The sequence below is a fragment of the Pleurodeles waltl genome, chromosome 5 (genome assembly GCF_031143425.1).
Source record: "Pleurodeles waltl isolate 20211129_DDA chromosome 5, aPleWal1.hap1.20221129, whole genome shotgun sequence".
Taxonomy (NCBI): Eukaryota; Metazoa; Chordata; class Amphibia; order Caudata; family Salamandridae; genus Pleurodeles; species Pleurodeles waltl.
The window spans coordinates 1,719,105,038-1,719,120,047 of NC_090444.1; the positions used below are offsets into that span (position 1 = coordinate 1,719,105,038).

At 48.9% G+C, this 15,010-nt stretch overlaps 1 protein-coding gene across 2 annotated transcripts in view; it reads right to left on the reverse strand.

The window, feature by feature from the left end:
- The window catches only part of TDRD6 (tudor domain containing 6), a 1,091,010-nt gene that overhangs the window by 397,403 nt on the left and 678,597 nt on the right, over window positions 1-15,010 (reverse strand). For both annotated transcript variants that reach the window (XM_069236084.1, XM_069236083.1), the window contains one exon: window positions 2,971-3,057. In XM_069236084.1, coding sequence (XP_069092185.1) covers window positions 2,971-3,057 — 87 coding nt within the window. The remainder of the gene's footprint in view (window positions 1-2,970; window positions 3,058-15,010) is intronic.

The following is a 15,010-nucleotide window of genomic DNA, read 5'->3' on the forward strand; positions in this document are numbered from 1 at the left end:
GTATCAGTATCTTTTTTGAGTTTTTCAATAGCAGTGTCGACTTCCGGTCCAAACAACTGCTGTTCATTAAAGGGCATATTCAGCACGGCTTGTTGTATTTCCGACTTGAATCCTGACGTACGCAACCATGCGTGTCTCCTTATCGTTATTGCAGTATTTACTGTCCTTGCAGCCGTATCTGCTGCGTCCATTGATGACCGTATCTGATTATTGGAGATACTTTGTCCTTCTTCTACCACTTGTTGTGCCCTTTTCTGGAACTCTTTGGGTAGGTGTTCTATGAAATGCTGCATTTCGTCCCAATGAGCTCTATCGTATCTTGCCAAAAGTGCTTGTGAATTGGCAATACGCCATTGGTTTGCTGCTTGTGCTGCAACTCTTTTACCCGCAGCATCGAATTTGCGACTCTCCTTGTCTGGAGGTGGTGCCTCTCCCGAGGTATGAGAGTTTGCTCTCTTGCGAGCTGCCCCAACAACCACAGAATCTGGTGTTAATTGCTGCGTAATATAAACAGGGTCTGTTGGTGGTGGCGTGTACTTCTTCTCCACCTTTGGAGTTATGGCTCTGCCTTTTACAGGATCCTGAAATATTTGTTTGGAATGTTTTAGCATTCCCGGGAGCATAGGTAAGCTTTGGTATTGGCTATGAGTGGAGGAGAGTGTATTAAACAAAAAGTCATCCTCAACTGGTTCTGAATGCAAGGTGACGTTATGAAACGCAGCTGCCCATGAGACCACCTGCATGTAGGATGTACTGTCTTCAGGTGGCGACGGCCTCGCAGGGTAACAGTCTGAGCTGTTATCTGATACAGGAGCATCATAAAGGTCCCATGCATCAGGATCATCTTGACTCATTGCAGTATGAGTCGGGGATTGCATCAGTGGTGGAGTGGCTACCGGTGATGTGTGCATTGATGGTGGTGGAGATGGTGGTGGAGTTGTTTGTCTTGCCACTTTTGCCTGTGGCTGCTTGTCCTTTTCTTGAAAGGCAACTCTTCTTTTCATCCTAATTGGGGAAGAGTGCTTATCTTCTCTGTGTCTTTTTGAATGTGGAGCCTTCTTTGAGTGTAGTCTGGCTCAACAGATTCAAGTTCCTCTCCGAACTTATGTCCTTGCATCTGGGAGGACAATCCCTGTTCCTCTGTGTAGGAACCTGTTTTCGGTTCCGAGGCTGGATGTTTCGGAATCTAAATCTTTTCGGTCGCCTTTTTGGGCTCCGAGGAAACCTTCTTTATTTTCGGCGTCGTGGTGTCTCAGTGCCGAACCATTTCGGTGCCACTGTCTCGGTGCCGAATCTGCTCGGAGCCGCTGTCTCGGGCCCGAGATTGTTGTGTGGCGGTATCTCGACCGGAGTCGGATGACTTCGCCACATGCATGCCCTTTTTTGGTGCCGATGATCGGTCACCTATTTTTCAGGTTAAGCCATGGCCTGTTGGCGGTGGCGTCCCCTGGGCTTTTGTTGTCTTCTCGTGAGTTTTATGTTTCGACGTCTTACTCACAGTTTTCGGCGTTTCTTCGGGATCGAGCTCGTCCGAGTCCGATTCCTGGATGGAGAAGGTTTCTTCTTCCTCCTCGAAACACCCTTGTCCTGTCGGCGCCGACACCATCTGCAGTCTTCTCGCTCTTCGGTCTCTTAATGTCTTCCTCGACCGAAACGCTCGACAGGCTTCACAGGTATCCTCCTTGTGCTCTGGAGACAGACACAAGTTACAGATCAGATACTGATCTGTATATGGATACTTGTTATGACATTTTGGGCAGAAGCGGAATGGGGTCCGTTCCATCAGCCTTGAAGAGACACGTGGCCGGGCCGACCAGGCCCCGACGGGGGGGGGGGAAATCGAAAAAAAGCCAAAGGGCCACCGGAGCTCTTCAAAAGTCGGTGTCGATCTGTTGTAACTAACCAGATACCGAACGCAAACAATACCGACGAATTTTCCGAGATTCTAACTAACTTTCCGACCCGAAACACAGAGCGAAAAGGAACACGTCCGAACCCGATGGCGGAAAAAAAACAATCTAAGATGGAGTCGACGCCCATGCGCAATGGAGCCGAAATGGGAGGAGTCCCTCGATCGCGTGACTCGAAAAGACTTCTTCAAAGAAAAACAACTTGTAACACTCTGAGCCCAACACCAGATGGCGGGATGTGCACAGCATGTGTATCTGCAGCTACACATGCCATCGAACGTATATATATATATATGTTACACTTTTTCAAATGCAATCTGGAGCAACAGCCTATATAGACTTCTTATAGGATGCAAATCATTTCTGTCTCACCAGGCTTTAATGAAGAAAGGAGAACATCTACACTTAGAAAGATATACTGTAAAGAAGTGCTCCAGGATCCCCACACACAGGCGAGACTATTCAGTGCTCAGGATTATCAATGGAGATGCCCTGAGAGAGAGAAATGCACCCTTAACTTTGGTGTTAACCTTGTCACATTTGCTGCACGTTCAGAGACAGAGGTCAAACGCCAGGCTATATTTTCTAACAGTAAACTATTTGATAATCTTGCTTAAGTACAGGGAATGTGATAGGAAAGGACGAAGGATGTCAATTTGTTTTCAAACATCACAAAATCCTAATGCTTGTAAATGAACTGTACAGATATTTCAAAATAGATCAGCAGAAGAAAACAAGTGAAGCACTTTTTAAAAATTCTGAAGTGGCATTTCAATAAAAAATGTGCTGTCTGTAAATGGCACGATGCTTCAGTAAGATATCGCTGATAGTGTGCTCCACAACGCACTCTAGCTAGCAACATACTACACACATTCTCCTGCTGAATGGACGTGGCTCATTTGCAATACTACTACTTAATGTAACCATTGTATTTTTCATTACCTCTATGTCTTGAGTCTATAACATTAATGGCAGGAACCCCACTCTGAAATGTTTTGCAGAACCAGTGATTTCTTTTGAAAAGGAGCAGGATTACAATTATGCCTGGATTAATAAATACCTTCAGCTGTGTGGGTAGAACTATCCACATCGATTTCTAAATTTGATTCAGGAAACATTCCTGGTAAATCCTTATCCAAAGTAAACCCTTCAAAAAAAAGAGAAGAAATGTAATCGTTGGTTAGAACAAAAGACAAATGATCAAGTACTTTAGTTCCTTGTTTTATGAACCCAGAGGAAGCCCTTAACAGCATTCCAAGGTCTGGGGGGCACTAAAAGCACCTTGTAGTAGTGGACGAAGGTTCTTGACAGATGCTTTGCCTCTCTAATTTCTAGGGCTATGCACATGGTCATGTTAATTACAATTTTTATGGATCCTATATTTATACCTGAGAACTGTAAGGTATACATGGACAATCAGCATTACTACATTCCCTACTCGTGCATTTGACACCACAATATAAAAATATCACAAATACACTAATATACAATTCATTTTACTATATGCACTAACTAAAAATCTCAATAAAATTTTTTTTAAATTAAAATGAGCTAAGTTTTGACCTGAGATTTTTTCCATGAGCTATCATTTCTGTAAGATGTTCTAATCAAATCTCCAAAACAATATGTGCAATTAGCATCACAATGAAGCCATTCCAGCAAACATTATGCATCTAAAACTGCCCAACACCTCCATCTTGTTTGGTCACCTTTGGCTCAGTTGTCTCTTCTCTAAGACTATCATCTATTGGCTTAAATGGATGACGACTAGTGTCAGCTGTTTATAAAGCACTGAGGTCTGACTCACTGTTTGGTAGCTACAGTCCTGAGTGTATATTATCCTTTGTATATTATCTCAAAGTTTTCTCAGCTTACTGTGAACTGCAGTCCTCTAAACTTACTTGCCAGGCCCAGAATTCCCCTTTTACTACATGTAAGCCATCCCTAAGGTAGGCCCCAGCTAGTCCTATGGGTAGGGTGCTATGTATGTAGAAGGCAGGCATGTGCTGGGTTGCGTTCCCTACCCTGGTAGTGACAAACAACCTATTTGGTTTCTCACTGCTGAATGCTGTTTTTCATAGGATTGCACTGGAAATGCCCAGCCTTATGTCTAGGGGGTATTGCCTGATTTATGAGGGGTAGCATACGCATGGTTGTAATGGTAGTGAGAAATGCTGCTTACTAGTGTAGATGGATTTAATAGCATTATAAAAATGCCACTTGTAGAAAGTGAGAATTTCTCTGTGCTTGTGACTCTGGTGTTTTGCAGCTTGGCTCCAATCCACATCTGGGCAGAGCGACAGTTGGGCTTTCTGCATACTTTTCAAACAGCCTGTACACAGGGAAGGTGGAGGTGTCACAGAGGTGCATCTACATATTGAATGGTCTTCCTGGTCTGAGAGAAGAGGAGGCGGACACACTTGCATTTGTAAAGGCTGTGCCCTGGACCCACACAAAGGGCTTGTTCACCCCCAACCGATGTCTGGAGCCTGTACTGGAGGAGAGAGGGGACACTCCTGGAACCATTTGTAACTGGTTGGAACCTCCTCTCCCCCTCTTTGTTAACCTTGGACAAAACTGAGTACAGGGGATCTTCCCCATGAAAATGACACCTACACACAAGAAACATACTTGGAATGGGACACAGAATGCTGCAGTAGGGACTCGCCAGGAACCTCCTTGGACTGCTGCTGCTGAGCCGACCTGTGACCTGCTGGGTCACTAGAAGGAACTGCTACTGACTGCATCACCCATGTGCTGGCCTGTTGCTGGACCCTGCCGCACATGTGCTCCACTTTTATGTCCCCAGGGGCTGGGTACTGTGCCCCCTGACCCCTGCAATTGCCTGTTGTATCGCATGGGAGGCGCTTAATTTTTATAGCATAGCGCCTGAAAAAGCGCTTTCTTTTTATGAATAGAGCGCCCTGAGAGCGCCTTCCTTTATTTGCTGAAGCGCCTTGAGAGAGCTTCGCTGCTGAAAATTGACCGCTGCGACCTGGGTGGCTTGTGGAGTGAAGATCCATAGCGTGCTGTGTTGGGTGCCCCCGGGGCACAGGACGACGATATTGGAAGCGATCGTGCTTTGCTGGGTGCTCACGGGGTCCAGAGTACAGTGGAGATTGCCCCCAGGGTACCAATCGGCACCCTTCGTATGAGCCTGTTGTGGCCACGACCAAGGGGAAAAGCAAGTCGCCTGCCAATCGGGCAGGCCGGCCAAGGGCTCCCTTCGGCCAGGTAGAGGGGCTGTGCCCGTCTGGAGCCCCAGGTGGGGTCCTTAAATGCTCCAGGAGGTGCACCTCGCCGTTACCGAGACGAGGTGGGGGGGTTGCCCATCACAACCACTGGTTTCCCCCTTTCTAGGAGAGCGGGTGCTCCTAGGGCGATGTGGAGGGGTATCGGCAATTCTTGGGGAGAGGCTTCCCCACTAAGAATGAGAGGGTGAACTGCAGTCAAGCATCTTAGAAAATAAATACATATAAAACCGACAGTCTAACAAACTGGCATTTTCTAATTTGTAAGTCACTTGTACGTCCACATTACATACAGGTCGTGAAGTGTGGGGTGCGGTCAAAAAACCTGAAGAAACTGGAGTCCTTTTTCACATATAGAGGTTTTAAGAAATGCTTCACTTGGTGGAGGCTAGAATAACACTACTGTTTTGTATTCCTCCATGGTAGAGCACAGATGCAATGCTTGGAGGTCCGCATAATAAACCTTTAGGGCTTCTATTAAAAGCAATGGTTAACTGGATCCACAGTACTGCAGGATAAAGAAGAAAACTGAATTCACCTTTTATCCTTGATCTTTCTCGTTGATATTGTTGGACCTGGCCCTTTTTGCAGGTTCACCCCCAGACTTTTTGCTTACTTTCTATTTTTTTCTGACCTCTTGCTGTTGGCTCTAGGACTCTGAGCACGTTTTTGGGCTACACCCCGCGCAGGAGGAGCGATGGGGCTCCGTTCCGTGGACCCAGGAACTTGGCATGTACCAGGTACTGAATGTCTCATTATTAATAATGTGCATTCCAGGTGTAGTAATGACATTTGTGCCAGCTGATTCCCACTGTGCCTCACATGATAGTTTCTACCCTGTTGTGATGGGTGCATAAGCTGATGGTCCATGTCCCTGATGTACAAGTTACATATCTTCAGTAACGAAATATCTGGTAGAGACATTCTTGTTGCAAAATCCTTACCTTAGATTCCTTACCTTAGAATATTCCCCCAGGAATCAGACTGGGTCCGGAGATTTTTTCTTCAAGAAATACCCTTGCGCATTGGTCGACTCCGCGGGCGTCGTAGTCGCCGTGATGACATGTGGAGTACTACATAGACACCGCATCAGCGCAGTCATGTCAGTCTCTTAACGACTACCCACGTCAAAGCGCAGAGCCGCTAAGAACACTGAGATTGGTGCGCCAGAGCTAAGGACCTGAAGGAGGATTCCCTGTCCCTAGAAATCAGTTCGCAAGCGGGGAGGATGGGTGGGTCGGTAAGGAATCTGCAACTAGAATATCTCTCTATCAGATATTTCGATAAAGAAGGCAAGTAACTTGTACATCTGATGGAGACTTCTAGTTGCAGATTCCTTACCTTAGAATAGAGACCCAAGCAATGTCATCCTCGGAGGTGGGCTGCGAACCAGTATCATACTGGAAAGTCCTGCAGGACCGAACGACAAAAGTAGCCATCCCGACAAACCTGACTGTCCAAGCAGTAATGTTTAGCAATCGTCTGCAGGGATGACCAAGTAGCCACCTGGCAGATATCAGGACAGGAACTCCGCGTGCAAAGGCAGAGGAAGCAGCAATTGCTCTGGTGGAATGAGAGCACAAACCCTCAGTGTTGCTTCTTGGCCAAAGCGGAGCACATCTTGATGCAAAGAAGTACCCATTGAGAGTACGTTTTTTGCGCTGCCTTCCCTTTTTTCACACCCACATACCAGACAAAGAGTTGATTGACCACCCAGACATTTTTTGTATGATTCAGATAGAACGCCAACGTTATAGCCACCAGAAAAACAGTCTTCAAAACCAAAAGCCTCAATGGAAAAGAGTGCATTGGCTCAAATGGGGAACTCATAAGAAAGGTCAATACTAAGTTAAGATCCCACTGTGGCATAACAAACGGAGTGGGCGGAAACTTATTAGTGAGCCCCTTAATGAACCGCAATACAATAGGCGACCTAAACAAAGAGGGTTGGTCTGGAAGGCACAGAAAAGCCGACAGCACGGATAAATAACCCTTAACAGTGGCAACTATACAACCCCTCTGTGCCAGGGATAAAGCAAACAACAAGATGTCAGATAAGTGGGCCCTCAAGGGATCAATTTGGTTCTCTCCACACCAACTCACAAATCTGGCCCACCTGCTTGCATAGATAGATTTGGTGGAGTGTCGCCTGGCCGATAAAATAACTTCCACCACCTCAGGCGGGAGAGAAAAGGAACTCCGATTGCCCCGTTCAATCTCAAGGCATGAAGGTGCAGGCTCTGGAGGTGGGAGTGTAGAACCGGCCAATGAGACTGCGAGAGGAGGTCTGCCCTCTAAGGGAGATGGAGTGGAGGGCACAGAGAGAGAGTTGGAGATGGCCTGAATACCACACCCTTCTTGGCCAATCCGGGGCTATTAAGACGACTTGGGCCCGGTCTTGGCGGACCTTCCTCAGAACCCGAGTAATTAAGGGTATGGGAGGAAACGCGTAAAGCAACTGACCCTGCCAGAATATCTGAAACGCGTCCCCTAAAGCTCCTTGCATCAGATACTGGAGGCTGCAGAACGATGGGCAGTGCGCGTTCTCCCGAATGGCAAACAGATATATCTGTGGATATCCCCACCTCTGGAAGATGTGAAGGGCCAGATCTGGATGAAGACGCCACTCGTGATCGGTCGAGATGCGCCGACTAAGATCGTCCGCACGCACGTTCAGAACTCCGGAAAATGATTTGCTACCAAGCAAATCGGATGGTCCTGAACCCAGGACCAGAGCCAAAGAGCTTCTCTGCAGAGAAGGTACAACCCCACTCCTCCCTGCTTGTTTATATACCACATCTCGGTAGTGTTGTCCGTCAGGACCTGAACCGACTGACCGAGAAGGAAAGGGAGAAAGGCCGTGAGAGCCAGACGTATCGCCCGCAGTTCCAACAGATTGATGTGAAACCTCTGCTCCACTGGAGACCAACAACCTTTGACCTCCAGGTCCCCCAGATGAGCACCCCACCCTAGAGTGGAGGCATCCGTTATAACTGTGGCCACTGGAGGAGGCAGCGACAACGGCCTTCCTTGAGAAAGGTTGCCGTCCGTAGCCCACCATCGAAGATCCACTGCAGCGTCTCTGGAGATCCTGATTGATTCTTCGAGATCTCCTTTGTGTTGAAACCACTGGCTGCGGAGGCACCACTGAAGAGCCCTCATATGTGCCAGCATGCATGAGTGACCAGCAGAAGGCAAGAAGCGAACAGACCAAGCAGACGAAGGACCTTGAGGACCGGAACGACCGCCCCATTCTGAGACATTGGAATCAACGCCTGAATGTCCTGAATCCGCTGCGGCGGAGGAAAGGCCCAATTCAACGTTATGTCCGGTACTGCCCCTATGAACAGGAGGCACTGAGAGGGCTCTAGGTGAGATTTGGACACGTTCACCGAAAAGCCCAGATCGAACAACAACTGAGTTGTCGACTGCAAGTGATGCGGCAAGAGCTCCGGAGACTTGGCTTTGATCAACCAATTGTCCAGATAAGGAAATACCGCTATCCCCCTTCTTCCTCTGCTGCAACCACCGCCATCACCTTTGTGAAGACTCGAGGTTCTGAAGTAAGACCAAACGGAAGGACCGCAAACTGATGGTGTTGCGACCCCACCACAAACCTGTGATACTTCCTGTGCGACTTGAGAATCATGATATGGAAGTAAGCATCCTGCAAGTCGACAGACACCATCCAATCTCCTTCGTTCAACGCCAAAAGAACCTGTGACAGGGTCAGCATCTTGAACTTTTCCTGCTTGAGGAACCAATTCTAAAGTCTCAGATCCAGGATTGGCCTCAACCGACCATCCTTTTTGGGGATCAGGAAGTATCTTGAATAGCAGCCCTGACCCCTCTCTTGCTCTGGAAGAAACTCCATTGCGCCTTTCGACAAAAGGGTTAGCACGTCCTGTTGTGGTAACAGAAGATAAAGGAAGGGCGGGGAGGGATAGGAGGCGGAAACTCCCATAAGGGAAGAGTATAACCTTTCCCCACAATGTCGGTGACCCATGAGTTCGATGTTATTGACTCCCACATGTGAAGAAAGTGAAACAGTCTCCCCCAGAGGAGATGTGTGAACAGGGAGTGATGGAGAACTAGGGCTGCTTTCCCTGCTGCACCCCTCCAGAGGAAGAGGCAGAGTGATGCTGGGTGGCCCCTCTAGTGCGAACCCTACCCCTGCCCCTGAAGTATCTATAAGGGAGAGTTCCTGAAGATGGCTGTCCTGCTGCTTGGAGCCTGCCATGAAAGAAGAGCCATGACCAAACCCCCTAAACTTCCTAAAAGATCTTAAGGAAGAGGAGGCAGCTGCTTGCAATCCCAAAGATCTTGCTGTGGCCCTACTCTCCTTAAACCCTGCTTTGGCTCCAAATAGTTTGTCTCCATCAAATGGCAGGTCAAGCAGTGTTGTCTGTACATCAGGAGAGAACCCTGACGATGGCAGCCAGGCATGCCATCTTGTCGCTATGGACGTGCCCATAGCCCTTTGCCACAGAGTCCGAGGTGTCTAGTCTAGATTGAATCACCTGGGTCGCCGTTGCCTGAGTGTAGGAAGTTGGCTCTGTATGTACTATTTCAAAGTAAGAAATAGCATGCACAGAGTCCAAGGGTTCCCCTTAGAGGTAAGATAGTGGCAAAAAGAGATCATTCTAATGCTCTATTTTGTGGTAGTGTGGTCGAGCAGTAGGCTTATCAGAGGGTAGTGTTAAGCATTTGTGGTACACACACAGACAATAAATGAGGACACACACTCAAAGACAATTCCAGGCCAATAGGTTTTTATATAGAAAAATATATTTTCTTAGTTTATTTTAAGAACCACAGGTTCAAGATTTACAAATAATACTTTAAATGAAAGGTATTTCACTCAGGTATCTTAGGAACTTTGAATCATCACAATAGCATGTACAGTTTTGGCAACAATGGCAATAAGCTATTTTAAAATTGGACACAGTGCAAAATTCAACAGTTCCTGGGGGAGGTAAGTATTGGTTAGTTTCGCAGGTAAGTAACGCACTTACAGGGTTCAAAGTTGGGTCCAAGGTAACCCACCGTTGGGGGTTCAGGGCCACCCCAAAGAGACCACACCAGCAGCTCAGGGCCGGTCAGGTGCAGAGGTCAAATTGTTGCCCAAAACGCATAGGCTTCAATGGAGATAGGGGTGCCCCAGTTCTAGTCTGCCAGCAGGTAAGTACCCGCGACTTCAGAGGGCAGACCAGGGGGGTTTTGTAGGGCACCGGGGGGGACACAAGTCAGCACAGAAAGTACACCCTCAGCGGCACAGGGGCGGCCGGGTGCAGAGTGCAAACAGGCGTTGGGTTCGCAATAGGTTTCAATGGGAGACCCAGGGGTCTCTTCAGCGATGCAGGCAGGCGGGAGGGGAATGGGGTAGCACAAGTCAGCACAAAAAGTACACCCTCAGCGGCACGGGGGCGGCAGGGTACAGAGTGCAAACAGGTGTCTCTTCAGCGATGCAGGCAGGCAGGCAGGCAAGGGGTGGGCTCCTTGGGGAAGCCACCACCTGGGCAAGGGAGAGGGCCACCTGGGGGTCGCTCCTGCACTGGAGGTTGGATCCTTCAGGTCCTGGGGGCTGCGGGTGCAGTGTCCTTACCAGGCATCGGGTTCTTAGAAACAGGCAGTCTCAGTCAGGGGGAGCCTCTGGATTCCCTCTGCAGGCATCGCTGTGGGGGTTCAGGGGGGTCAACTCTGGCTACTCACGGGCTCGCAGTCGCCGGGGAGTACTCCCTGTAGTGCTGGTTCTCCACAAGTCGAGTCGGTTGCAGAGTGCAAAGTCTCACGCTTCCGGCGGGAAACGTGTGTTCTTTCAAAGTTGCTTCTTTGTTGCAAAGGTGTTTCTTCTTTGGAGCAGAGCCGCTGTGCTCAGGAGTTATTGGTCCTTCTAGATGCAGGGTAGTCCTCTGAGGCTTCAGAGGTCGCTGGACCCTGTGGAACGCGTCGCTGTTGCAGATTTTCTTGAAGTGGGGAGACAGGCCGGCAGAGCTGGGGCCAAAGTAGTTGGTGTCTCCGTCTTCTCTGCAGGATTTTCAGCTCAGCAGTCCTTCGTCATAGGTTGCAGGAATCTAGTTTCCTAGGTTCTGGGGAGCCCCTAAATACTGAATTTAGGGGGGTGTTTAGGTCTGGGAGGGCAGTAGCTGTCCTTGAATGTGGCTAAACCCTCTTTGTGCCTCCTCCCTGAGGGGAGGGGGGCACATCCCTATTCCTATTGGGGGAATCCTCCAAAATCAAGATGGAGGATTTCTAAAGGCAGGGGTCACCTCAGCTCAGGACACCTTAGGGGCTGTCCTAACTGGTGGGTGACTCCTCCTTGTTTTTCTCATTATCTCTCCTGGACTTGCCGCCAAAAGTGGGGGCTGTGTCCAGGGGGCGGGCATCTCCACTAGCTGGAGTGCCCTGGGGCATTGTAACACAAAGCCTGAGCCTTTGAGGCTCACTGCAAGGTGTTACAGTTCCTGCAGGGGGGAGGTGTGAAGCACCTCCACCCAGAGCAGGCTTTTGTTTCTGTCCTCAGAGAGCTCAAAGGCCCTCACCACATGGGGTCAGAAACTTGTCTCTCAGCAGCAGGCTGGCACAGACCAGTCAGTCCTGCACTGAACAATTGGGTAAAATACAGGGGACATCTCTAAGATGCCCTCTGTGTGCATTTTTTAATAAATCCAACACTGGCATCAAATGCCATGTCGACTTTGCCTTTTTCTCCCCACCAACACACACAATCTGCAATGGCAGTGTGCATGTATTAGGTTGAGTGGTCCCTTAGGGTGGCACACCATATGCTGCAGCCCTTATGGACCTTCCCTGGTCACAGGGCCCTTGGTACCACCGGTACCTTTTACAAAGTACTTATCTGTGTGCCAGGGGTGTGCCAATTGTGGAAACAATGGTACATTTTAGGTGAAAGAACACTGGTGCTGAGGGCTGGTTAGCAGGGTCCAGCACACTTCTCAGTCAAGTCAGCATCAGTATCAGGCAAAAAGTGGGGGGTAATTGCAACAGGGAGCCATTTCCTTACACTTCCCAGTCAGGAATTGTTTGGATCTTGGGTTGTAGGAGTTGCACTTGGCCTCCACCTACAAGGTAGCCCAAGTATACAACAGTTCCCTGCCCTATCAGCATTTGGATGCCTTCATAGAGAGGCCTGCTGCTTGCAGGGCCTGCAAAACCTTCAATAGGTGGACCAGGTAATCGTGCAGGTTGGAACTAAATACAGTAATACCATCTAGATATGCTGCCAACCTTTGGAAGGTGGCAGGGGCATTCTTTAAGCCAAAGGGCATAACAGTAAACTGATAATTCCCATCAGGTGTTGAGAATGCTGTTTTATCTTTTGTGCCAGGTGCCATCCTAATTTGCCAGTACCCAGCAGTTAAGTCAAAGGTACTCAGAAATGTGGATGCACCTAACTTGTCAATCAGCTCATCTGCTCTGGGTATGGGGTTAGCTTCTGTTTTGGTGACAGAATTGAGTCCACTGTAGACCACACAAAACCTGATTTCTCTCCTTCCATCTTTGGTATGAGGTTTGAGGACTAAGACCACTGGGCTAGCCCAGTGGCAGTCAGAGTGCTCTATTAGCCCTAACTCCAGCATCTTGTGGACTTCCACTTAGATGCTCTCTTTTACTTGATCAGACTGCCTGAATATTTTGTTTTTGACAGGTAAACTGTCTCCTGTGTCCACATCATGGGTACATAGATATGTCTGACCAGCGTTCAAAGAGAAGAGCACAGCATACTGTTGCCGGACTTGCCTACAGTCAGCCTGCTGTTGGGCAGAGAGGGTGTCTGAATAGACCCACTCCATCTAGTGTCCCATCTTTAGGGTCAATTGAGAGGAGGTCAGGGAGAGGTTCACTTTCAGCTTCCTGATCCTCATCAGAAAGCATCAACATGGTTATATCTGCCCTATCAGTATAGAGCTTAAGGTGGTTAACATGGATCACCCTCTTGGGTGTACTGCTAGTGCCCAGGTCCACCAAGTAAGTGACCTGACTCTTTCTCAAGCACTGGATAAGGGCCACTCCATCTGTCCTGGAGTGCCCTGGGAGTCACAGGTTCCAGAACCCAGACTTTCTGCCCTGGTTGGAATTCAACCATTGCAGCCTTTTGGTCATACCACCACTTCTGGAGTTGTTGGCTGGCCTCAAGGTTTTTGGTTGCCTTTTCCATACTCAGCCATCCTTGAGCGGAGGCCAGGCACATAGTCCACCGCATCTTGTTTAGGCTCACGGGGAGGTCTCTCCCAGCCTTCTTTTACAAGTGCTAGTGCTCCCCTTACAGGATGGCCAAACAGAAGCTCAAAGGGGGAAACCCCTACTTCCTTCTGTGGCACCTCTCTGTAGGCAAAAAGCAGGCATGGCAGGAGGACATCCCATCTCCTTTTGAGTTTTTCAGGGAGCCCTATGATCACGTCCTTCAATGTATTGTTAAAACTTTCAACAAGACCATTGGGTTGTGGATGATAAGGTGTGGTGAACTTATAAGTCACCCCACACTCATTCCACATGTGTTTAAGGTAAGATGACATGAAGTTGGTACCTCTGTCAGAAACCACTTCCTTAGGGAAACCCACTCTGGTAAAAATACCGATTAGGGCCTTGGCTACTGCAAGGGCAGTAGTTGACCTAAGGGGAATTGCTTCAATGTATCTGGTAGCATGATCCACTGTGGGAGGTTCCAGTGGGCCCACGATGTCCACACCAACCCTTTCAAAGGGGACCCCACCACTGGAAGTGGAATGGGGGGGGGGGGGGGGGGGGGGGGGGGGGGGATGGTTGCTTTGGATGGACACCTGTCTTGCCACTTGCTTGACAGGTGACAGGAGCTACAAAACTCCCTTACTTTCTGGGAGATACTGGGCCAATGGTAATGGTTCATTAATCTGTCCCATGTCTTGGTTTGTCTCAAATGCCCAGCTGGGGGATGTCACGGGCCAAAGCGAGGATAAACCTTCTAAACTCCTGAGGCACTACCACTCTCCTAGTGGCACCAGGCTTGGGATCTCTTGCCTCAGTGTAAAGGAGTCCATCCTCCCAATAGACCCTTTGGGAGCCACTGACATCTCCTTTTTCCTGCTCGGCAGCTTGCTGTCTCAGGCCTTCAAGAGAGGGACAACTCTTCTGTCCATGGCACAGCTGTTCCCTTGAGGGTCCCACTGGTCCCAAGAGTTCTACCTGGTAAGGTTCCAGCTCCATGGACTCAGTTCCCTCAGGGGATAGGACATCTTCCTGGGAACAGAGGTACTGTTTCTTGTGCTGTACAGAGGCTGGTCCCCCAGTCCTCTTACCCTTTCTCTTGGAAGGTTGGGCCATTACTCCAGGCTCCAACACTTCCTTTTCACCCTGTATTCTGTGTTTTTGATTTTACACACACCAGTTCAGGGATACCCAGCATGGCTGCATAGGTTTTGAGTTCTACCTCAGCCCATGCTGAGGACTCCAAATCATTCCCTAACAAACATTCTACTGGGATTGCAGAAGAGACCACTACCTGTTTCAGGCCTGTAACCAATCCCCATTCTAAAGTCACCATTGGCATGGGATGGACCTTAGTTTCATTGTCAGCATTGGTGACTGGATTTGCCTGTCCAGTCAGGTACTGTCCTGGGGAAACCAGTTTGTCTGTCACCATGGTGACACTGGCACCTGTATCCCTCAGGGCTTCTACCTTCGTCCCATTTATCAAGAGCCTGCCTGTATTTTTGCATGTTAGGCGCCCAGGCAGCTAGTGTGGCTATATCCACCCCCTCCCCCCAAGACTAAAGTAGCTTCAGCGTGAATCCTGATTTGCTCTGGGCACAATGCTGATCCCACTTGGAGACTGGCTATTCCAGTGCTTAC